This window comes from Drosophila simulans, chromosome X, assembly GCF_016746395.2.
Source record: "Drosophila simulans strain w501 chromosome X, Prin_Dsim_3.1, whole genome shotgun sequence".
Classification (NCBI taxonomy): Eukaryota; Metazoa; Arthropoda; class Insecta; order Diptera; family Drosophilidae; genus Drosophila; species Drosophila simulans.
Window position 1 is genome coordinate 3,309,824 of NC_052525.2, and position 26,085 is coordinate 3,335,908.

At 39.9% G+C, this 26,085-nt stretch overlaps 1 protein-coding gene across 3 annotated transcripts in view; it reads left to right on the forward strand.

Annotated features, from left to right (window-relative positions):
* The window catches only part of LOC6725030 (allatostatin-A receptor), a 68,637-nt gene that overhangs the window by 24,695 nt on the left and 17,857 nt on the right, over window positions 1–26,085 (forward strand). For 2 of the 3 annotated variants that reach the window (XM_039297961.2, XM_039297960.2), the window contains exons 2-3: window positions 10,515–10,561; window positions 23,004–23,470. In XM_039297961.2, coding sequence (XP_039153895.1) covers window positions 23,179–23,470 — 292 coding nt within the window. In that variant the 5' untranslated portion in view covers window positions 10,515–10,561; window positions 23,004–23,178. Of the gene's footprint in view, window positions 1–10,514; window positions 10,566–23,003; window positions 23,471–26,085 lie in introns of all 3 variants that reach the window. The other variant, XM_016173354.3, reaches the window with a different exon arrangement.

A 26,085-nucleotide genomic window follows, 5' to 3' on the forward strand; every position in this document is an offset into this window, starting at 1 on the left:
TTTAACCCTTTTGCCTAGTTGCGAGCTACGATTGTAGTCTTAATTTATCATTAAATATTTATATCTGGAATTACATATAAACTCGGATTGTTTTCCTTGATAAAATTCCCAGTGCTTAATGCTCTAAATAACAATCAAATTCTAATTAAAAACTTTGTTTGCCTGCAGTCAACAAATGCTTGAAAATATTTTCAGTTTATTGTGCCAAAAAGTTTACTCTATGGCCACTGGACACTGCACATTATTATATGTTGAAATGTGCGTTTAATTTTACGCTCGTATGTGGGTGTGTGTGTGTGTGTTTTTTTTTTTTTAATAGAGGTGTGTATATCTTGTTAGCCTTATATAAGCCGGGATTTCCCGTTTTCCACCTTTTTGCAGCTTTGGTGCAATGCCACTGTTACGAAACGTTAAAAGCTTTATGTGGATTATGTTTTTATGTCGCCTGGTCAGGAGTGGAAATCCCGACGATCCGGGTCCAACTTCTTGGCCCCTTATGGCAAATATTTGTATTTGCTGCCAGTTTGTCGCAACCTTTGGCTACCTATGCCTCATTTTCCCCCAAACCATTTTCCCTCCTGGGAGACACAACAAATATGCCAAGAAGTAGACTTGTCCGACTGAATTAAAGACTAAATTAAGTTTGCTGATCCCAAATTGATTACGGCCAGTACAGTCAACACTTTTAATGTTTAAACTTGCAAAAGATACAGGGACAAGTGTTAGAAGGGAAAATAAAAAGCACTTACTGTGCAATGAAGATAAATTTAATTTGATTAATAATTCTTTAATAAAATGTACTATTTTCTGATTAAGAACTTTGCATTTTCTTTGGGCTTGCTCGTGTTTTTCCAAAACTTTTTCTCAACAACTAAAGAAAAACTTTGAATGAATTGAATTTGAATTTGAATTTTTTGCGGGTTATGCTGGTACGCTTAGTGGCTGTATCCTTTCGGGCGAAACTTTGCCAACTTCATTTTGCAGTCCAATAAACGCCAGAGACGGCAGCAATTTTTGGTGAGGAGGGGTTTTGGTTTTGTCGGGTTTCGCATTGATTGAGCTACGTGCCGATGGGTGATGGCACCTGATCGTTCCCCAGTTTGTTCGATAAAGTACGCAATTTTTTGGCACAAATATTTGCAAGGCACTTTAATTCGCCCGCCGCACACTGAGCGAAAAACTGCGAGAGACCAAAACCAAATATGTTTCTTCGTTTCGGTTATTTTCGCTGGCAGATGAAGGGAAGCGGTCGGGATGGATGATGATGATGGCGGCAAGGGGCTTTTCATGCTCCGTGCGCCGTGAAACGAGATACGACACTCTCACATGCGTCCAAGTATGTGGAAAATGAAACAAGTTTCGGAAAAGCCGGGGAAAAGCGGAAGGGGAGCGACATCGGTGGCGAGGACAAAGTTACTCGAATGACACAGAAGCAAGCTGCCATTAAATGTAGACAGGATACGTCCACACACTGTTGTCCAAAGCAGCACTAAATATCCGAGATATTTACGTTTAAAAAAAATCACAAAATTAGCTTATTTACAAGAGTTGTAAAGAAAAGGATTAATGTAAATAAATCCATTTGACCAAAAATATATGTAAACAGTTTTAGCTGGCCTAATAGAATTTAGCTTAAATAGAATCTTTTTTTTTTAATTGAAATACATTTTTCCGTATTGCCTTCATTTCGCTGCTAATATTGTGACCCCGGGTGTGGACCCCGCACAAACAGTGACATGTGTAACACCTTGTTGCCGGTTATAAAAACCACAACAGACTGAAACGCCACTCACAAATCGCCTTCAAGCGTGAGATCCTTGCAGTCCCTGGAGTGTGAAGGAGTGCAGCTCGGGGGTTAAGTGGGCGGCTTTGGAGGGGCCGTTTAACCCACGGCATACCCCGCACACTTTTTGTTGTTACAAATTAGCTTGGCAACCGAGTTTACCTTTCTTTTCTGTTTGATTTTTTTTAACCTGTGGTTTGCTTTTAACTTGACAGCAAACGGAGCAAATAAGATAAAGGACAAATAAAACTTGTGCAACCCCCACACGACCCCCGCAAGTGTAAATTGTTTTATTGACATTTTGCGTTGAAAGCTTGTGTGCAGTTGTTGTTGCTTTTCTTGGGCATTTTAAATTTGCTAATGAAGGTTGTATAAAAAGTAGTAGAAGCCCCATTTGAAACAAAAAAATAACAGCTTGCAAAAGCTGAAAATGAGTTTTACTTCATTGATACTATCAAATGCAGTCACCATTTTAAATGACCAAATTTACATATTCATACACTTTTGAAATACATTCATTGAAAATACAAGCCAAGAGTCACTATACACATCAGGTGGCAATTTTCGATGCTACCCGACTAACTAACTTATTTAGTGCCATTTCAGCCAAGATAGAAAAAACGAAGAAAAACACATTGAAAATTCACGAAATCTAGCCCCGCGCGATTTTCCAGCTTCGGGGCTACAAACGTTGTTAGGAAAACATTGTCGACTGTTGCTGATGCTGTTCTTTACACATTTAACGTGCTTTTTGGAACTTTCTAAATATATTTTTATGGCCCTTTGCTCCGCTCCCTTTCCGCCGAAAAAAAAGCAGTTGAAATTTTAAAATTTTTGCATAGCTGAACCGAAAGTTTTGTGCCGATTCTGCCCTCTGCATTTTATGAATGAAAAATCTCCCTTCGTTTTTTGCCAGATGCCCTCTGTTTATGTTTGTTCGGCTATTTTCTTTTTCTGGCTAATTAGATTTCGTATTTTGTAGCATAACAATAGCTCCCTCTACATATAACTGGCTGATAATTGGTGGCATAAATCATGCGGGCCACGCGGCGTATGCGCAACGTGTGAATGTGCAAAATGAAAATGAAACGAAGCGAACAGAAAAAGCCGCTTACAAATTGCGAGAATGGAGCTTGCCAAAGTATTAATAATAGTCGGGAGTTTGCCCCATCGCAATCTGTTCTCGTTGTAACAACCAACAAAAAGGTGGCACCGTGACACGCGATCTAGGGATTCGATATATTATAACATTTTTTTTGGTAAAATGTTGCGTAAAATGCAGGTATTCATAATATTTGATAGATGGGCCAATTGTAATTGATATTTTCAATATATTCCTGAAGCAATCAATATCAACGTGCTATATTTCAAGTAAATACCTTTTGCTCCACTGTTGTGTGTTGAAGGCTAATGAGCCCAAGTGCAAGCTCCTGCTGTGAAGACTTCGCTCTACATTGCTTGGCTTTTTCCGTCGTAAACGCTTTTCCGGGCATTTTCGGTGGCTTTTGGCATCGCCTCCGCTGGGGAAACACTGCTCTCCACGGAGGGAGAGGAGGGGTCATAATTCATTTCCACATAATTTGACTTGCACACGCGCGCAGCGACAGCGCTGAGGATGCCAAAGAATGGATGTCAGTCGCAAGACACTGTGGAAATGTAATCACAATCAATTCAATCAGTTCGCCGCGACTTCAAAATACCATATTAATAGTGCAGAATTAAAGTTGTTGCAAAAATTAAGGATATTAAGGATCCAGGATCCATATCACCGTTTTTAGACCTAACTGATATTGTCGATTAAAGTGATAATAGGTTTCTCGTGGAGACCAAGTGTTTTTTCCAGTGAATATTGTACACAGAGCGTGGGGAGTGATGGCCCGGGGGCGTGGCACCTGTTTGCCCGCCCCCAGCGTTGCCGCAGACAGCTGTCACTTAAATTCACTTCTCGGCTGACAACTGCGTCGAAGTGGCATCCTGCCGATCCTTCGCAGGCTTTTAAGGACCAGGGGCGTGCCTATAAAGGGGTGCGGACATAAAAGGGGATTTTTCTTTTAACGAGGGGTGCGCGCGAATTGTTAAAAGCTTTCCGCATTCGATTTTTCTTTGTTTTACCATTTTTTCCTGGCTCCAAATCAATATCAATATACTATAACTGAAGGAGAATCCATTTGCGAGAAATTAAGTAACGCGCCCAAACTAAATTTCTGAACATATTCATAGGTATGAGTATAAACAAAATCGTAACAGTAAGTTGTTTGGGTTTTGGAAAGAATATGAATAATAGGATTTTATGCGAAACCAACTACAGGATTAGGTCTTACAACACTGGCTCTTCTGAAAATTTCCGCAAACCATTTTGCCTCGCAAATCCTCACTCAATTTGCCTCAGTTTGCCTCTTCAATTCACAAATGGATATTTCTGCTCTGCATTTATATACATTTTTTGTGAGGAAATAGGATTGCATACAAATGTTGCATACTTAGCCGCCCGTTTTCCCCGATTCCCCCGCCCCCCCACCACGTCGACATGCTCCAGTGTCTGATCCGCTTGCGTTGTGTGCGAAATTCCAGTGAATTTTCGCATTAAATGCTGTGCGTGCTCTCTTAACAAACGAAACAATTTAAATGGAAACCCTGTACCGCCAAGTGGGGTACCGCCATGGTGACGATGAGCGGGGGCGACGGGGTTGAAGATGCATTTGGTGGCCATCATTGAAAGTGTCAGAAGACAAAGTGACTGCACAATTGACAATCTCTGGCTGTCCTTTGGATTTTGCTCCTCACAGTTCACTCAATAAAATTCACGACTCGGCGACAGCGATAGTGCTGAACAGAGACAGACTGACCGACCAGAAAGAGACGAAAGTAGCTGTGAAAAGTTTCGCAAGTGTTTATCAGTACAAAAAAGAATAAATAAAATGCTGTAGCCGACTATCATGTGCTCTGCTTATAATTAATATACAAACGCAAAGCTTTTCAACCACAAATTGGGAATAAAAAATATTTGAAAACTATAAATACAATACTATATACTATGAATTTATATACTTTACTAGCTAGTACTATTCAATTGCTCTGCAAATAACGGGTATATAAACCATGAATATATAAAGCCAGCTTGTTAAATTATTATCTCGACACAGCTTTTTGTTGCAGTGCATTAAGGATAATGCTGTTCGTCAATGTTTTTAGTGCTTAATATCTGGGACTCACCTGAGTAATCAGGCAAATGACAGTCATAAACCACTAAACATGAAAAACGGCGAATGGAAGCCATTAAATTGTTGAATTTGAAATTGTAGCTTGTGGTGTCATTTTAATGCGTGCATTTTATATCACAGATCCGTCATTTAAATGTTATCACTTTCATTAAAATCCCAATATCGCTACGAGATTTAAAGGATTTAAAGATTTAAGACAACTCCTTTTTGCAAAAAATAAAAAAAACCTAATATACTCTTTAGGCACCCATTAATTAATTCATTAACATCGAATACTCCATTTCATTCCGTTTGATTTAATTACTTTGGCTCACTTCATTCGAGGTCGGTCTCCAGCCGTCATTGTTTTCCTGCAAGCTGTTGCCCTACAAATATATTTTCTCTATGCAAGTATTTTGACTGGAACACATCGATCAAATGGTCCATCAGTCAGTCTAGTTAAGTGAAGTTTTGGGTTTGGTCCGGGACATTAGTCAAAATGCTAACTAAATATGGCTTCAATTGTTTAACTGCTTCTGACAGCGGTTAGTTGAGGGACACACAGCCGCACTTGCTCATGATTGAATTTTGTAGAAAGCGAAAAAAAGAAAGCGAGAACACGAAGCGTTTATAAATCATCGGATTAAAATAAAAACAAAACAAAAGGCACAGCCGCCTGCTCACATTTATTGGCATTAGCCTCGAAGTTGTCGACGTCCGTGGCCAGCTCATTAATCTTAGTTAGCCCACGATGCTCTATATACTCTATATAGCAACCAAAGGACCTCCTCCCCACCTGACCTTAACCCCTTGCTACCGCTTAACCCATTCTCGCCGCTTGAGAGCCTCTCGCTCACAACTTTACACAATTTTAATTCAGTTTAATTTGTTGGCTGTTTATCTTTGTGACTGAGCTCCACAGTCCGGTTAAAGGACCCTCCGCCAGCGTGTCCTTCACTCTTTAAGTTGGTTTAAGCAGCTGTAAGCCATTCATTTTCGTCGAGTACCTTATTCGCGCCCTCTCGCTCCCACGCCAACTGCAGTGGGAAAAGAACGTTTGTGAATCATTTCGAAAATGATTTCTTTGCAGGCTGGAAGTTTTTAAAGGAAAACAATGCTCATTGCAAGCGTTTTCATTTGGGCGCTTGAAGTGGAGCCATTTTTATTAGAACAGCGACGTACATAGAACTTCATTTGATAAAAGCCCAAAAGGAACATAAAAACCAGAAGGTGAGAAAACAGAGAAATATCTGGATGGGTAAACTATATAAGTAATTGGTGTTTGTGTTGACGGCACGTGTCCTGCGCAAGATGGCCATCAATCAAACCATCAAAGCGGCTAATCAATTGAAGCTGGCCAAAGTCAAGGACTCGTCACCGAAGCTAGGGCCAAAATACACAAAACACAATTTTCTAGTTCATTCAACTCAATCATTTTAATGGGCTTAATGGGTATTTCCTGTGCTCCATTCTCAAAATTTATGTATATTAAAGATGCTCCAATTTGCTGCCCCATGTTTACTTTATTAACTCCCGCAATTGTTTCCCAACTGGGAATAACTTTATCACTAAATTGGTTACCAAAATCGCCTCCATGTCTGGCTATATTTTTACTTTGTTTTTTTTTTATTTTGTGTGTTTTGTGAGCACTTTTTGGCAATTTTCCATTTGGGTTTTTAGGTTGCTTTTATTATATTTTTGTTCATTTCCAGGGCTTATCATTTCTATGAGGATCAGAGCATAAGCCAAACTGGGGTGTGGGCAATGGGAAAATCGCACAGCAGAGGCTACTGCAATTTGGTTGTAATTATTTGTGGTCAGACTAACCCCCGATTTCCTTTTCTTCTTTATGTTCTTTTATCTTCTCTTGTTTTTTTCGACTTTTCCCAGCACTGGCAATATATTTTCTATTTTTAAGACTTGTCTGTTTTTGTCCTTTTGCAATAGTGGCAGGGGTTTATGGGGCAATGAAAACTAGAAAAACTTTAAGCGAATAGCATTGTTTTATAACAAATTCTTCTATGTACACTACTAATTATAGTATAAAGAGTGTATATAGAGTGCCCATTTTTTATATAAATATTTTCATTTAATTTTCAACATCATGCATACGTCGGACAAGAGCGCTCAAATTTTCCCCATTGCTGTTTGCACATTTTTCGATTTCCATTAAACTTAAGTTTATCGCTCGGAGGTCATCGGGCGCGTCGACTCCCGGGAAAACCTCTGTTGACTTTTCTTATCCCCGCGTCATCGTTTGCGGGGCATTAGCGGCACATATGTATGCTCTCCACATATCAAAACCCTCGCATTCGTATTGTTTCTATTGGATTTAGTAGAAGTTGGGCTTGGGTTCGGTTTGGGTTTCGTTGGGTTGGGTATTTGTGTTTTATGGTTATGTCCGCATATTGGAGGCCATAAAAACGGGCCAAGGAACTAGAGTAGAATAGAGATATTGTCCTTTGTCGGGGCAATTTACATTCCATTTTCGCTTAGTTTGTTGCAACAAATTAAGGCTGGGACTTAAGCTGTATTAATCCAACAGTCAATTCATATTCAATTGAAGCCCTTTTTCCCCGAATCGATTGCTCATTTGCCTTTGGCCCGGATTTTCACACTTCGATATATCGTTTGGGTGGCAGAAAGGGGCAGGAATAACCACGGGGATCTGTGTCCCACTCATTTATCCACACATATATGTATGTGTGTATATATATAGTAGTATCCACCAACCTTCCCACTTGAGTGGCTCAAGTGGCACTTGGAGCAAAAAAGGCGAATCGAAATGAAATGCGTGTGCGGCAGTGGTGTCGATTTGTCCATATTCGAAGATATCTGCCTTTTTTTCAGTATATTGGATTAAATATAAATAATTAGTGAATAATATCGACTTCCTCTCACAGGAAAATTAATTATTAAAATTGCATTTTTACTTAACCGAAATATTTAGAAGTCCATCGATTAATATTTTAACAGATTTAAAGTGAAGAAATCCTTCTAATATAATAGTTTACCCCAAAAGAGCATAGTTTACCCCGATATATTCTAGTTGACAGCACTGGCTGTGACACATACGGCCATCAGCCCATTCTCCTTTCGGACCAATTCCATCGGGCTCTCCCTCGACTCATCAGGAAAATATGGGAATGGGCAACAGTAGACGCTTTGATTATTCAAATATATATAAAGTCGTTCGACTGATTCGATTAGTCCTCACTACGGACTACAGACTCCAGACTCTGTTCGAAATGTGAGAGCATAAAAAATAATGAAACATGCGCCGAGGACCTGACTTTCTTGGGTTCCATTCGGTTTTGTGATGACATAGGCAATACTATGCTGTTACCTTTATGTTATTAGGTAATGCCATAAAACATAGTGGATACCTATGCTGAAATTGAATTTTTGTCGGTAGTAAGACAAAATTATAAATCTTGTTTCGAAAGTGATTAACTTTACCATTGGGTGCTGTCCAATTTATATGATGTAGCATTTTCTTGATTGTGTTGGATAAATAGAAAATTCCCTGGAAAAGGGTGCTAAGGCATTGGAAGCAACTTGCATATGAGCAAACAAAAAACTAGTAACTTTTATAATATTACATATGGGAGGGTCAAAATGTGGAGTTCGGGGTGACTGGCACAAAAACCTAAGTATCCCTGATCTACACAGAGAGTAAATTACGTTTCCAACACTTAGATTGCATTCATCGAGGCAAATGTTACTTTTAAAGTGCCTGAAACTTTTGCGGATTTATTCTACTACGATGCGCTAAAAAGATATATTACAACTTTTAATTGTTCTCTGACTATCTCTCCGGTTTCTGGCAGTGTAAAAGCGTGCGAGTGTCAGCTGCCACGCCCCTGCACTTTATGCGGCCTTCATTATTGTCCTGCTGCCTCGGACTCAACTTGTACGTGCACTCATATCTCACAGCTGCCACATTTTATTCTAATCATGAGGGTCTGTCCAGGATATGGGATAATTCACAGGACGACGTGTGCAAGTCATTCGACGGACATAGCCAAAAACACATTTTTAGGCAATTCCACGCATATTGGCCCAGCAGCAACTTTTCCCATTGCCTTTCGTTTACTTTGAGTGCCTTTTGCAGAACTGGAAGATTGTACATTATGCGTGTGTCGCCTAATTGAAGTAACGACCTCCCAGCCACGCCCCCAAGAACACAACAAACACATTGAAATGTGCCTAATATAATAGAGATTCTACTACTTTGTTATCATGTGGATATACGTGTTTGGAAAATGCTGGCTTAAAAACTCATTTGTACTGGGATCTCCAAAAACCTGTCAAGAGCTTAAAGGACCCCAGCCCGCATTTTGTTTGAAAATAGGATAATTGAGCAACGGGTCATTACTATTATTTTGACCGTAGCTGTGCGAACACGCTGCAAATTGCCATTTCATTTGCATCTGTTGATGGAATTTTGCGGTGGAAGCCGCCCACTACCCTCCTCCATTCTAATGAGCTGCACAATCGTTGCCATAGCCACAAAATGCGGCCAAGATTGTTGCCATGCATGTAGATGTACATATGCCACATGGCCAACAACATCAGTTAATTGTGGCTTGGCTCGCTTAATTCCATACACCCACGCTTTTGAGCATTTCACAATAATATTTGATATTATTGCGGTTGCATTTTAATGGTGGTAACCATAGAGATGCATTTTGTACTTGGGTGTCTTCAAAATTCAAGATTAAGTTACTTAAAGATAAATCAGTGGAATCGAAGTTGAATAGCTGCGAATTTACGAATGGGTATGACAAGAAGACTACTATATGCGGTTCGCTTTCATTGAAACGAAGAAACTCAAAATGAATTTCCCCCACTTATCGCCCGACAATTTCAAAGAAAACTGCAATGACAACGAGCACAAATGGCTGTCATAACTGTCAATAAAAACATAAGCGAAAACAACATAAACAACAAGCTGCCAACAGCAACAACAAAATAAATAACAAACGATGGGCGGGCAAGAACAACAACCATGTGCCTTTGGATAATAAAACTCACAAAAATCAAGCAACGGCCAACAAAGCCAGAAAAATGTTAACGATAATATTGCCCGCAAGAAAAAGACGGATACTGAAACTGAGATACTGAGACCAAAGCGATAAACCAAAAATGAGAATCCGAATTTTTATGCCAAGCATCGTAAAAAAAATAAAAACAATATTAAACTTGCTGCTTAATTGTGATTTGTCCTTACGCTGGCAAAACTGCAACGCATCCCAAAAATATGGCTTAACTTACTATTTACAACTATTTAATATTATATACATAATTGCATTTTCCAATCCGTTAGCATTTCTCTGATTTTCACCATTGATGGATGGATTGCCATTGCGTTTTCCACCATCAATTATGATTGGCGAATGCCACGCGCAATTGAACGGAAATCAATTTTTCACAGAATTCCATAGCGATCTAGTAAATGTTTGATTGGCCGCGTTTATGAATAAATAAATAGCGTATAATTGCGAAAACTGTTCGATTTCTAATTGCAGATACGTTTCCCATTTGATGCCCGCAATCACGGATGCCAACTAAGAAAGTGAGTGAGTAAAAACTTAACTAATTTCAGTGGAAAACTTTGCCGGATTCCTCCTGGCTTGTGCCAGCCCCATTTAACATGGCCCAAACAAGGGAATTAAGCCGGAAAACGGGGGAAAATCCAGGTTGAGATGGGGAGGGGACAAAGCCAAGAGGCATTTTATGGTTATCCTGCCTCCTGTCGCAAAGGTGTAAAACTTTGAACATGAAATGACATGCCGATTAAATTAATGTCCTCGACTGCGTGGATTTCGAAAGAGATGGCAGGCGAAGACAGAGACAGGCAGAGAGGGCTAATAAAGTTGCCTTGGGGCACATGAAGAAACATCATAAAAATGAAAATAACCAGAAGAAGGCTCGTTTTAGATGCCGACTAACTAATGCACTAATTTCGCTGTTTAATGCCCTGATTTAATCTGCAATTTATTATATAATTAAATATATATTTAAGGATTGAATTCATTGAGGTCTTGATTAATATTCTTAAGAATATCACAGATTTTTAAACTTAAATTAAGTTTTAGAACTTTAGAAGCCCTGCTAAACCCAAACTTAAATGCCTTTTTCACATATGTACATATACATACATATGTATGAATGTGGTGAGTGTGGGGAAATCTGGTGAAAAGGGGCACCATTGACACCAGTGACCTGCGACATTGGGAGAGGTGTGAAACAGGTCAGCAGGAACGAAGGGGCATGCAGGCGCCACATGGCGGCATCATTAGAAAGGGACATCGTGTGCAACATATAATCGCAGTAAATGACAATGGCCGACAAGCTGGAGCCTCTACCTAAAACGAAGCTGTTTGCGAACGTTTCAATTTCCTTTGCAGCTACAAAAATTGTTAACAGAATATTTTGACCATAGTCGAATAAATAAAGACAGCCCAAGCGAAGCACTTAAATGCCACGTTTTTGTGACGCCACAACAACCAACTTTTTTGGGGGCAACCAAAAACCAGAGATCCGTCAAATAGAAATATCAAAACAAATTACATTTGGCCCGACCGCGGAAATTGCAATCAACACAGGAATCGCATATGAAATGGTGACTTGCCACCGAAAGGCAAAGCCATCAACATTTGCCACCGAATTTTTGCAACATTTTTCACGCAACTTTACAACGCTGTTTTTCGCTTTTTATTATTATTTTTGACGGGTTCCAAGCCAAAAGCTGTGCAAATAGTTGGGCAATTGAACGAGCTCCTTGCCGCGTAAACGTTGCCACATTAATGTCAACATTAAAACCGAAATTGCGTTTGCTCAAGTTGTAATTTCCTCTAAATTCCATTTCTGCAACAAGCCACCTGCCACCTGCATTGCAAATAAATCCTCAAAGCAGATGATGGGGCACTTAAAAGATCAACTATTAGGCTTGATATATAAGAAAAATCATATTAAAAAATAAGATTTATTTCAATTTTTTTGGTAAGCAACATTTTCTTTTGATGATGAAACTTAGTTGTATAGCAGTGCACATTTCCGTAGCTAAATTTCCTTTCAGCAATAACAAATCCAATGACAGGGTCGAAACCTTTCACCACGGATTACGTCGTATAAATAGATGGAATGGAAAGAAAACGTACGAGTATGTTTGTATATTCAAAGGCCATAGAAATCAGCTGGCATTTATTGAAAGGATACTAATATAAAATGCTAAAAATATTCAAAGCTATCTGACGGCGTTTTGTAAATATAGCTCATTGAAGAGGAAATGCGGATTTAATTAAAAACTCAATTCGATATAAATACATAAATGCGCATATACATGGCATACATACACATAGCTACGTATATATGGAAATCAGGAAAGTGGCTATGGAATTCCCCCATCGCAGCCAAAAGCGTTCCCCCACACACCCCCTGGATTTTGGATAAAGGAATTTTCCTAAATAAACTTGGCCACCGAAGGGACCACGAACAAGAAGCTTGTTGAGATGGTGTGGGTTGGTCCTTCGTCCTTTTATTCCGGCAGGGCAGCAGGACAGCAGGACAGCAGCTGTTGCAGCTTCGTCCAGCATTTCCCGCTTCTCTATTATTTAATGAAAGCACATGAAAAATTAAATACAAATACTTGGCATGTGCGACAAGTGGACGGGCGGGCAAAAGTGTACGAGTATGTATAAAGGAAAGCCATTAGCAAACGGAGGGAGGCAAACCGGAGGCTGTGAAAAGCATTTAGTTCACCCGTTTAAATATGCAAATGGATACTCGAAAACTATTTTATTCACACACGCACATTCCGGCCAGTTTTTCCGAAATACAACTTCTTATTTTTCCATATTTCGTGTATGTTCCTCTTTGTTGGCCAAGAAGAACCCGCCCTCGGCAGGCTGTTTAGTGTTATGTGCTGTTTACGAGGCCATAAAAGATGGGAAAGCGGCAGGCGCTTGGGGAAAATGGGGAAAGTCCTAAATATCTTCGTTTCAAGCACACCGACGCTTACTCTACAAGTAGTCTTAAATATGCACTAAAGCAATTAGTAACTCTGCCTTTGAAATATTTAAAGAAATAAATTTTATCGGATTAAAACACCTTACGCCCTTGACAAATCCTTAAAGATTTCGGAAAGGCCAGGTACAGATTTACCGCTTTTAAAGGTTTTCCCGAAGGCCGGTAAAGTGGTTAGAAGTGCAGGCCTTCTGCGTGACATTGCGCAAGCAAAAAAGAAAACCCCACGCAGACAGACGCTAAAAAAGATGGAAGACGAGAGGAAAACCCTCGGACACGAACATTCCGCATAAAAGCCATCGACATCATCGACAAGCTCTGACCAATAAGCCGGCTAGACCAGATCCCAACCGTAACTGAACCCGGCTCAAATCATGTCAACTTAGGCCACCAGCGCTGGGACTCGGCCCATTCGTTGATACCCTGGCAGGAGGCATATTAGCCAAGCTGAAATCAAGTCAACAAATGGGAAACTGTAATGTAGGTAAATCATAGGTTCAAAAATCGCTAGCAAGTGTCTCAAAATAATATGCTTTCCAAACAACCTGTTTGAAAACAACTAGGTATGTTCGTCTTCGATTCGGCTGACAAACCCAGCGCAGTTGTTTCGCAACCCTTTTGGCCTCCGCCTCTGGCTTTTGCCATTCCCAGTTCGCATATTTGCACGGGAAACGGAAAGCGGAAAACGGAAACTGTTCAGTCCTGTCCTGTCTGTCCTGTCTGCCCAAGGGATGTTATAGGGCCTATTGTGGGGCAGTGGGGCGTTGGGCCCTGAATCTGGGGATCTGAGGTTATGGGGTCCTGGGAAACTGGGTAACTGGTGGTTCGGAGGCTTGGAGCAGCGGAAATGATTTGCCCTCTTATACGCCTGAGCAACGGTCGCGAAATCTTTTCGAATTTTTCATTTCAATGAGAAATTGCTCTGCACTCAGTGTTTACGCTTCGTTTCTACATTTTTTCCTCATCTTTTTATGATAATTGGATAAATACGTTCAAGTCCACTGATGTATTCATTGGTGGCTGCTAAATCCACCTGAGTTGAGTTGAATTGAATTTTTGATCAAAGATATCAGTTCATTGCTCTTAAGTTAAATTATATATATAATACGTATATTAGTCGATATTTGCGATTGCAAGTATGATTACTTCATCTTTTGGATTTGTTAGAAAGTTATTAAATAAAATATATCTCATTGTGTGTTTTTCCTTAAATGTTCACTTCTTACGTTTAATAACAGAGCCGAAAAATGAAACCGAAGTAAATAGAACTCAGTTATTTTCTTCATATGTGCGGAATTCTGCGTCCTTCTGATTTTTGTTTGTTTTTATTGATGTCACAAATGGCGCATTAGATCCTTACTTCTGCTATCTTCCACCACTTTTTTGTCTTTATTGTGACGAGGATTAAAGTGGCTATGGATTTGCCATTACGGGAACATAATGATAACGTGCACTGCGTATAAAATCGGGAAGTACAAATTAAATAGGTCGTATGTAAGTCATTTCAACCTATCTACTATATGTCTTATTGCCAAATATCGACCATAATATCTGCAATGGAAGAGGCATAGGGAATGGCTTATTGAAATGCTTTCAGCCAAAATAAAAGCGCAAGAATCGTTGCCACTCCTGTAATTTTCCAATGAAAGAGAGTGTGAATTTGTTGTTCATTGTATGTATTTTCCAGAATTCCAGGCTTGAAAGTATATAATGTAAATACCCACATAGCTGGCCACACAAGTTCACACCTCGTCTCTCTAATAGTTAATTTGAAATTGCAACAAAAGAGAGTCGAGCAACTCGACTATCAGATACCCTTTACTCAGCCAAAGGAAGTGCGTTCATTGCTTAGGTCACTGAACCAAAAAGACAAATGGGTCCCTCGAAGGATGTTCATTCAGGAGCGGCATTTCAGGAAAGTTGAGGTGGGGAGCCGCATGGTTTGGTTGCCAAGAAAAGAGCGCCCCTGGCCAACTTTTGAGTTGTGTTTTTACAGCTGCTCAACGTGCGCTTTTGCAGGTGTTACGCCTACCTCCCTCCGCCCATTTTCACTACACCCCCCCACCATCTATCACCACCCTCTAAAGCAATTTTCACCATTTTCTAGTGCGCTGCGAAATTTATATGCGTTGACAAGTTGAGCGCAAGGCCCACGACCACTGAAAGGTACAAACACTCAGCAGGAGAAATATCCTGCTGAGTATACAGTAAGAAAAAATTCACATTTCGCATTTGTAAAATATTAGAAAAAGTATAGAAATAACTTAAAAAATATATATAAATAAATATAAAAATAAATACATAAGAAAGGCAAAAAGTTTACTTTTGGTAATCTGTTTTGTGGGTCACACAATTTCACTCAAGTAGCTTGTGGCTTACAAATATTATATAAATTTCAACGAAAATGTTGTGAACAACTTTTGTGTCAACCGAAAAAGTTTAGACCACTCATATTTGACCCCTTCAACATAATCGAAAGTTCAATCAGCTTGATTGCACATCACCTAGCTGGGAATTTTCCCTTAGTTTCGCACATCTCTCTTTCTTACCCGCTTTTCACATGCTAATAATCGAGGGAAAACGGGAGAAAAGACCGCTTTCCCCATTCTAATTCTCTAATATCCGTCTCTCCATGAACTTATGAACTACATGTCGTATGCGTAATGTTAATATGCATAGAACTACAAAGTTTTTAAAGCTGCTAAGTGTTTGTTGGTAAGAGAGATGGAGCGTGGTTCAAAAGGGACTGAAAACTAATAGGGAGGAGATGGAAACTGGGGGTCAGAGGCTCGGCAGTGGGGGTGTGGGGGGTCGGGCTATGAAAGTAAAACTTTCGCATTTTGTGGGCGACATCAATGTGGCCACAAAATTGTGTGGCGCCAAAGTCAGGGGACCAGAACCAGGAGCAGACATTGCACTACACAGAGAGATAATTTTCAGAGGAACTCAACTGCCTAGACCCAAGTCGTAGCAACTACTGTGCCCATTAAAATGCATAACACCAGGCTCTTACAAATTAGGTTAATATATAAATAAATACATTATTAATATTATTTGAAACATAACATAATGTTTTGCTGTGGATAAGGCAAAGGCTTGGCCTGCATTACTTGTTTTTTCCGCTGGCCACTTGCTCGGTGAGGAACATTGTCCCCTCGAACCACAAAAACCGCATCCCCGTTTTTACCCCGCATTTTTCTGTGCTCGTTTAGTTGCCATTTGATTTGTAACATTTAAGTGGGCAGACACAAAAAAAACTTTTCCAATATAGCGGCACAATAGCCCCACAATTTCCACCCAATTCCCAAACATTTTCCCGCTTCTCCTGCCGCTGTCCCCTCAACAGGTAACCGCAAAACTGTCAGCAGACAGTAAACTTTTCCATCTCCGCCTTTTTCGTAGTTGTCCGATAAAGTTTTTCCGTGTTTTTCTCTCCTCTGCCGCTATTGATTGAGTGTTGAAAATGTCATCTAACGTTTAACTGCAGGCCGAGAAAAAAGGATTCGAATTTCGACATCTTTCTAGCTGAAATGTACTACTTCTAGATGTACTAAGTTAAGGCAATCCGTGACCTTTAACAAATTAACAAAAATGTGTATTTCTTAATTTATGATACTCATACATTTATTCATATTTCTTGCTCTCTGTGTTCGCCTTGTGACTTTTGCCATTGTGTGAAAGCTAATTTGCCAATTTCTAGTCATCGCACCTGACCTCAGACAAAAGGAACGGAAAAAGGACAATGGCCAAAAAATTCATCTCCGCTGTGATGGTGTTTTACAATCAAAACTCCTTGCACGTTCTCGCCTCTTGGACACACTTTTGTCTTCGCCTTTTATATTTTTTGGCTGTTTTATCTGCACATTTCGTGGTCCTTTGTTTGGTTGAAGGATAGAAGGGGCCAGGGAGCGAAAGCCGAAAGAAATTAAAATGCAGGCCAAAACCTAAGCTGCATGTGATGACATTTCTCACAGGACATGTCCAGGATTCCCAGACAACGGATGACGAAAGACAGACAGGACTCCTCACGAGGGAATGGCATTTGAGTCGAGGAAATGGATTTGAAAATAGCACTGGAAAAGCAGTTGAAGCCAGTGTATGTTCGGTAACTTTAAGTTTCGAGCTTATTTGTGATTCGAAATGGTTTAAGACATTTGCAATGTTGCGTAAGTATACGATGAACCATAAATAAGTCATTCCCGCCTCCATTTAAGTCACACAGTAAATAGCTTTATCGAGAACTTTTAAATTAGAACTTGGTCTGCAGGGTACTTTCTCGCACACAACACCACCACAAAAGCCCCATTTGGCCCATCTTGTGCGAATTGAAGACCATCGATTAACCGAAATGCAACCAATTGAAATGCAGCCCAATAAATGGGATCCTTTTTATGGATCCCGGCCACTCACTATGAATGAGCCATATAAAAAAAAAAACTGGCGAAAAAGTCTTGGATATTGCAAAGACGAGCAGTGAGTGCAAAAAGGATATATATATTTATAAGAACTCAGAAATCAAAAGAAGAAGTCCACAGCATTCATTCATCCTGGCATTCACGCACGACTGAGCACACACGACAACCCTAGAACCTGGGGGCATGGCAACCCTGCCAGTAACTTTGATTTTCCCACTGCTTCACCACTCTATCTATCACCGTTATCCCCACTCTTTCGATTTCTGTTGCCATTGAAAGTCACTTTTCCTCAAAGCCTCACCAGCGAAAATTGGGCAGAGGAACGCGCACGTTTTCATCGCATCTAACTTTTTTTGGGACCGAGCTCACAGACTCCCGGATACAGTAAAAAAATAAATCTGTTTTGACCTTAAATCGTAGTTAAGCCGAAAATGTTCAAATTAAATGTGTCTGACAAAAGTCATATTTCATATCCGTTACTATAAGATGGAGAAGTGGGTAACTTTGCGGACTTCAACGACTCTTTATCATAACAATTAGGCAAAGTGCTTTGCAAATTTGTGCACTTTTATAGGGGCTATCGCCCATGGTGACTGTGCGCCGCATATGGCTGCCATTATGAATGGACTCGTCCACTCAACCACCGACCACCCGCTTTTCCGCCCGTCCGCTTTTCCCACCATTTCCCACCATTTTGCCCCATGCTCTCACATGAGAGTAAGTGTGCTTTTGGTTGGCGGGTGTTTGTGCTGCGCTTTAACCAATTAGGAAATTACTTGTGTAAAGTGTTTGCCACAACAGCAGTAAAACAAATACCAATAGGAACTTTTCCCTTACCCACCGGGAAAACGACATCGGAATGCCCGAGAAAACTCTGGTCTAAAACCCCTGGGCTTAAAGTTCAGCCAACGATCGTTACCCATGTTGGCTTCGAGAGTCTCCGTCTCCCTAAAAATCAATGGAAATGCTTCAAACTTTCTGCCAGTTGAAAACAAGAACTAATTACCACAAAAAAAATTAATAAATATATATGTATATATGTATAAGGCAACGAATCTGAAAACTATTGACCGCAATTTAGCCTCAGAGATTTTGAGATCTTAAATGCCAGAGCAATAAAGCTTATTAAAGTAAAAAAAGTTTATGAACCAAACATTTCAGGTACTTAATATCATATATAACTTACTATTAACTCTTTACTTTCCAATTTATTGCTTTAATTAATACCCATATTTGCACGCAATTTACCTTTGGTTTCTACTTAACTCAACTTCCTAAAAATCTCCTGCTTTTAATTATCCCTTTTTTATTAATCACTCAATTTTTCTAGATACCCCCTCGTAATTTAACATCCACTGAAACTTTAGACCGACACAACGCAAACTTAAAGTTCATTTTTAGAGACGAAGATGGAAAACCCAAATCAAAACCAGCGAAACCAACGACCGTTGGGAATTTGTTGCCATAGCCGAGAAGCAGATTAAGTTTTTTAATTAATTCTTTCTAGCAGGGCGGCGGTTTCTGGTTTTGGGATGTGGGGTGGCGGGATTGTAGCCGACTTTAAAGTCAATTAGTTTCATAAATCCGCGTTGACACATATTTGATTAAAAAGTTGTGCCCCGCCAACCCGAAAACCAAGCAAATGCTGAAAAGAGTCGAGGTGACGGGAAAAACTAGAGAGCTGCAAAGAAATGTGTGTGTATATACACACACACACACCAAATTGGCTTTTAATTACATCTAATCTAAAGTTTTCTCTAATAAAAAGAAGATAATGAAATCCTGGCAGCTCACTGATTTTGTTTTAATGCATTGTTTTAGAATTGTAATCCAATGAAAGTTAAGGTTGATGCGTAAACGATAGCTTGGAATATTTATTGATACTTAGTTTAAGAAAATAAAACATATTTAATGACAAAGCATATATAATTTCCACACACGCCGTATTATAAAAACAGTCAGTTGCTTTGCGGTAGTAAATTAATGCCACTGATGACCGATAAAAAGTGATTAATTAATAAGAAAATATTTTCGCTGACTGAAAAATCAGTTTCTCTTTGGTTTTATGACATTTAATTATAGAGGACATTGCCGAAGCAAATTACGCAATCTGTTTGGTTCCGTATGGCTGTATATTAACTGCCTTTTTGTGTGCCAGCCTTGGAATTATTCTATTGTTTTAATGAATTCAGTGGTTTCATATTACGACTATCATCAGCGCGTTGGACTTTAATTTGTAATTACATTTTTGTGGCTTTTTACCGTTGACCATTCCGTAGGCAATTTGATTGAAGCATCCGTTTGACAGTCAAATGGCAATAAAGCCGGGACCCACCCTCAGCTAAAATTCAATAAGAGCAATAACGATATCAAGTATACGCCACGACAGCCCGCGAGACGCCTTTCCTGCAGTTTGCCCACCCTATTGCTCATCTTGGCCATCTATGAAAATAGCTCAATGACAAACATATTTAATTTATACACACTGCACTGCACATGCACTATTTCCCTTTAAATGGAAAATTGTTCCAAGGGCGAGGGAAATGAGCAGTGCGTGGAAAGTGCACATACTCGTATTCATATGTACATACATATTACTTCTCGCATTTCATCGGGTTGATCAGAACATTGGTTGAATTACTTATTTATATGTTATGCAATGGTATTTTTAATTAAAATCGTCGACGACCGTTGTCTATTGCAATTGTAATTATATTTGATGGCGAAATAAATATATTATGCATATAATTATAATTTAAGTTCTTTGATTTTATTTTTCATACGGGAGAACATATTGTTCTGTTCAAGTTTTGAGTTACATTATTATTGATACTGTATCGAATTATTTTTGTTTTTATTTTTCTAGTAATTGTAAGTGGACCCTTTAAAAAAATAATAACAATATGTCTTAATTATGCGCTGTCTGTATTTTTTGTATTTTTTATCTACTAGTCTCGCCTGAAAACATTCTTACACTTAGAGCTAATTAATTATTAATATTTAATTTATGGCAGATGTGGCCTGTGTTTGGTTTCGAATTTAATGATGATGTTATTGTTTGCCGCCTGCCTTTTGGTGTTTTTGCTTGGCTGACTTTTACGATTCGCACTCGGGCCATAAAATCGCAATTAGATTGAACGTTACGTACAGAAAAGCCACATGAGCAGTGTCCCCCTTTTTCTTTTAATTGAAATAAATGGCATATTCATCGACCCTCAAATAATTGACCAAAGCTCGAATTGCTTTTCGGCCGAATTGGAATTTGCATTTGTGGTGCACAAGCCCATTGTGCGGAAGTCCATGGCCGAGGAATACTCACTTAGGGGGTTGCTTACATGATGCAGATAACAACGCCGCGTATACGCAGTCTCTGCATCGGTGCGTATACGTAATCTCGTCGAGCCAACAATCCAGTACAATGACAGATCGAATGATTGACTGACTGCCCACTGGCATTTGGCACTGAACAACAAACTGAGCCCAGATGTTAAAGAATTTTCAATTTTATTCATATTACTTTTGAAATATTAAAGCAATGTTAATATCACTTTTTAAGGAACTACAGAATTAATTTTGACTCACGCTGGTCGTATAGTTTTGTTCTCAGTGTAGTAATTGCATTGCGCTGCGATTATTGCAGGACGTAGGCTGTCATGAATCGACTGAACAGGGATAATTGAAGGATTCCTGCTCTCAATGCCACACCAATTCCATTAACAAACGATGGGCGATAAGAGGATTAAAGGCAGCTCTAATGCATTCACAAACACCATTCATTGTTTGCGGCTAATCAAATAATTTTCTTACACATCAAAATTATACAATAGGACCTTAAGAGTCTTAAGTTTTAATGCCATAAGTTTGATCAAAATTTAAAAATGTATATTGTAACACACATCGTGCGTAATTTTTTCCTTTGAATACATTTAACTTGTGAAACTAACAAATTCAATTTCAAGCCCCTTCGTCGCATTTTCCGGCGGCGGAAAGTCAAGGAAAAGCTTCTGGGAAGAAAGAGGAAACTCAAGACAGAGCCAGTAGCTCCTTTATATGCCTCTTAATCCTTAAACAGTTTGCCACAAAGCGAAATTTATCTGGGAAGCCGTAAATCAAATCAGCTTAATACGCTTAACATAAATCGTGGAGTTTAGAGATGAAAAAAAAACCATTAAATCGCTCTTACCAGTCTATAATTGCTCAACGCAGATAGCGTCGCCGAAAAATGAGTAATAATATCTGCGATAAGCAGAGACAAACGGTTCATAATTATGGCTTGATTTAATTAAAAGCACTGCGGAAATAATTTACCGGCACGACTGGCAATTTGTGACAACAATCACAGAAGTGCCCTCGATATCATCTGCATAATTTATAGTTGGCAATTTCTTTGAATGGGTCTGTCTCTCGCAAAATTGTTCGCACACAATGCCAAATTGATTCTGTCTGTTATACATTTATATTTCTGTCTGACACTTATTTCGCCACCGAATCGCGTTGCTGTTCTCGAAAACAAAATCTGCAGCAAAGATATGGGATCCTCAGAGTTTTCTTGTTCAATTATACTTATACATATTCACTTATTAAGCTTAGCAGTTTAAATCCTCAACGCTATTCAAGCTAGTTTCGCAGTTGAACAGACTCTTTTGGGATTCCGTCAACGGAATTCCTTCATCTTTGGACGCACTCAATTATGGCGCCTCGTCCTTTTTTCTCGTCATCGTTTGTCAATCCCCCGTTCGAGCTCGTTTTTGCTCTGTTTTGTGTTACTCGCTTAATAATATGTTAATTGACAGCTTAAGCCAACCGTCAGCGAAGGGTGCGTGCCATTTCAGACGCGACATGACAGCACATATGTCTCCTCGATTAGTAGTTAAAGTGTAATGCCATTGGACAGCAAAACGAATAAAAAAAGGAAGCAGCGAAAAAAGGAAAAAAGAGGAGGATAAGGCGGGTAACATGGATACAAGTGTTATCCTTAGGCGGCTAATTGATGCAGCGCACGTGGCGTATGCGTTATATCCCGTCATGGATTTTCGACATCGATGTTATTTATTTAACTATGCAAATGTGATAAATATCTGCAAAGGTCCGCTGTCTGTTTTCCAGAAATATCCCCTTCTTTCCTTGTAATGGAATTAAATTAATTTTACATAATTTGGTACATGGCCATCCAGATGATGTTCTGTGCAACAGTGGCATTCAATTAGCATGGATGGCTGCAAATTCAATAAGTCAGTTTAAATTAACGCAAAGGGAAATGTATTCGATTTCTCAAAAATTAGACAACATTCAAATTCGACAGAAATTGTACAATTATAAATAAAAGGCGAATGAAATGTTCAGCCCACTGTGCAGCACATTCCACTTTCGTTTATTGGGGCGAAACAAAAGGAAACTTATCGAAACGCCCACACACCGACGGCCTTGACTGTCCATCTATTTTGGGTGGAGGGCGATATGGATGTAGATTTATTCTTTATAGCATCTGCTATGGGTATACAAACAAAAAAGTATCTGCATCTGCCAGTTCATATCTAAATTATTTATTACACCACTTCAATTTGTCTCTTTCAGGGCGATATAACTCACGGATATGCAAATGCCGAGGTGGGCGTGGCCGGGGGCGTGCCGCAACAAGCAAATGCGAGAAGCCAAACAATAGAGACAGAGTCATCCAATTAGAAAGGCCCTACAGAATCGAATAATATATACACACATATATTTAAGCACGATAGGCATCTCTGCCAAGATGGCTGGCCATCAGTCGCTGGCTCTCTTGTTGGCCACGCTAATTAGCAGCTGGCCAAAAGCCTCTTGGGGCGCCACTGGAAACGGTAGCATCATAAGCGCCAGCAACAGTAGTGGCAACAACTATGCATTCACCTCGGAACACACGGATCACTCGGACCACAATGCCAACGACTCCATGGAATATGATGCGGAGAGTGTGGCCCTCGAACGGATCGTATCCACAATAGTTCCGGTGTTCTTCGGCATTATCGGATTCGCAGGACTTTTGGGCAACGGTCTGGTTATTCTGGGTAAGTGGCAAGCTCTCAAAATTTATTTCGATATCACTTCCCAATCAATCTGAAAGTATAGAGATGATATCGGATAGATACTTACCGTAGTAGCTGTTTTTGCATTGCTGACAAAATCCAGTTAGCTATAATCGTAGATATCAATCGCAGTTCGATTTCAAGAGTGGGTCTTGCCCCATTTTCTGCGCAGTGTATGCCCCCTTCTTGCCATAAAAACGCGGATTCGCATCCGACGAAACGCTTTCATTAGCGACCTCTGGCAAATTATGCGTAATAATTGCAAATGAAGCTGCAAAGGACGAGAAGCAATAAGGATGAGGTGCTGGAGAGCCATAAAAACATAAAATCGCTTGCAAGAGCCGCGCGTTCACGCGGAAGCTAATTGATTTTTTATATCCCATTAAGGGAATGGGCGAATAACGAGCGGAGGTGTGAGGCTGGCATCGTTAAGATTGCAATTTGCTAGTATTGCAGAAATTTAATAGGCCAGCAGAGGCACATTGCGTTGCGATTCATATTCGTAGTAAACAAGAAGTGGAGAGTGCAGTCTCCTGTGTTAACAAAAAAGCGTGAAAATCAAATAAATATGCCTTAATTTAATCTTCTCTCTTTCTCTGCAGCAAAAAGCAGGCAATGAAAGAATGTCAGGGGGCCAAGTGGGTTAACACGAAGAAGGGATCTTACCTCAAACACTTGAGTGCCCCTCTGTGTGTGTGTGCAAGTGGACAAGTGTGTGTGTGCGTGTGTGTGTGTGCTCTATCACCGACACAACAGACTAAATCTCAACAGGCAAACTCATTTTGCATGCACTATTTTTCGTCTCTTTTTTTCGCTTTGTTGTTTTCTCGTTGCAACCTTGGTGTGAAATTCTCAGAGGCCATCTTACCACACCTGCAATTTGCCATGTGTGTGTGTGTGCTTGATAGTGGGTGTGTTGGTTGGCCGCACCATCTACCCACCGGAAAAACAAAAACAGCTCGAAGCAAGAAGAATCTAAAAATAAGAAAATCACAAGGCAAAAAAAAAAAAATAGAAATAAAACTGAAAAAAGGCGGCTGCTCTAAGTGTAACGGTGAAACTAAACCCCCGACGTCGAGCACTAAGAATACAGTTTTTTTTTTTTCGACAGCCACCTCTTGACTATAAGCTTCAAGCCTTTCTGTTAAGCTCGCTTCCGCCATAAAAGTGAAAATGAAAACAACTTGCAGTAATAGAGACATAACCAGACTCAATTAGAACAAATTCACTTTGCTCTGGACTTCATCCATACGAATTGTGATCCCATTTTTTACAGATAGTTGAGGGGTGTAATATTTGCATCGAAAAATATAGCTAATATTTACATTCTGCTGGCCTAAAACTTAATTATTTTTGTATTTGCTTTCTTAACTAGAATTCTAGAGTCTCGGGCAAAGACAAATGTAACCGAGAACCCTTGAAAGTTATCCAAGAAACAAATGAGTGGGTCAAAGTGCAGGCGTTGGTGGGCCACGCCCACAGCGGCCGAGTGAAAAGCGTTTTCCATGTCGCTTCCTATCGCATTCTCGCCGCTGTCAGGCCAATGGAAAAGTTTTATTAAAGTCGCTAGTGGCATCCAAGCATCCAATTGCCCACGACAACCACCCACAATATTTCCCAGTATCCTGTTCAATTTAACTCGGGATGCTGCTGTGTGGAAAAGCCACTTTGTCAGCTGCGTTGGCGGCATTATGATAAATGATTTGCAAATGAACGTGTGGATTTTATGGCAAATTATGAAGGCGAAAATTAGAGCCACTCAACTGGGAGAACTTCCGAGTTTGCCTAGTTCTAGGCAAAGCCACTAGTCTCGAGAATACACTGAAAATATGATGGGCTCGTTAGTGATATGCTGGGAAAGGTATGATGTGCGTTGTACAAAGACCTATCTAAAATATTTTCAAGTGGACATATATTTTAATGTGAAGATTTAGCTGCCTGCGGTGCAAAGTGCAAGCGTTTACTTATGGCTTATGGAAAGATAATTTGTCAAAATGCCACATGACCAGTTGAAAAAAAAATCGCCAACTGACATCATCATCATCATCATCAGCAGCAGCAGCAGCAGCAGCAGGCATCATTACAACATTATCCGTGTGTGGAAGATAAGGTGCTGCATTTTATGGCTGATAAGTACATTTTTACACCCAAACGCACACGACATATTGATAGATGGAAGGCCTGCCGGCTGCCTTGCATGGGCATTAAGCTGAAATTGATTTAATTTCCGCATGGCTCTCGCCGCAAAACTATGGCATTTCCCCAGATACTTTTGGCAAATGTATGCATAAGTTTACACAACTCTGACACAAACTGTCAACAGCAATTTGTGTAAATCTGCCGGGCGAGGCGAACCGCAACACGAATCCAAAACTCACAATCCTTTATGCTTAATTATAATTTATGTTTCAAGAATATTCGGGCGACGCATTGTCACTTCAATTTGCATTGGCCCCTTGTCGCTGGAGAACGGTTCGGCTTGGCAGCGGTTTTGGTCTTCCATTTGCCGAAATAAATCCGGGACAGTGGCGAATGTGTATCCCAGTTGAGGGGCCCACAAATTCAGTTATAAAATTGTAATTGCCTAGACGAACAGG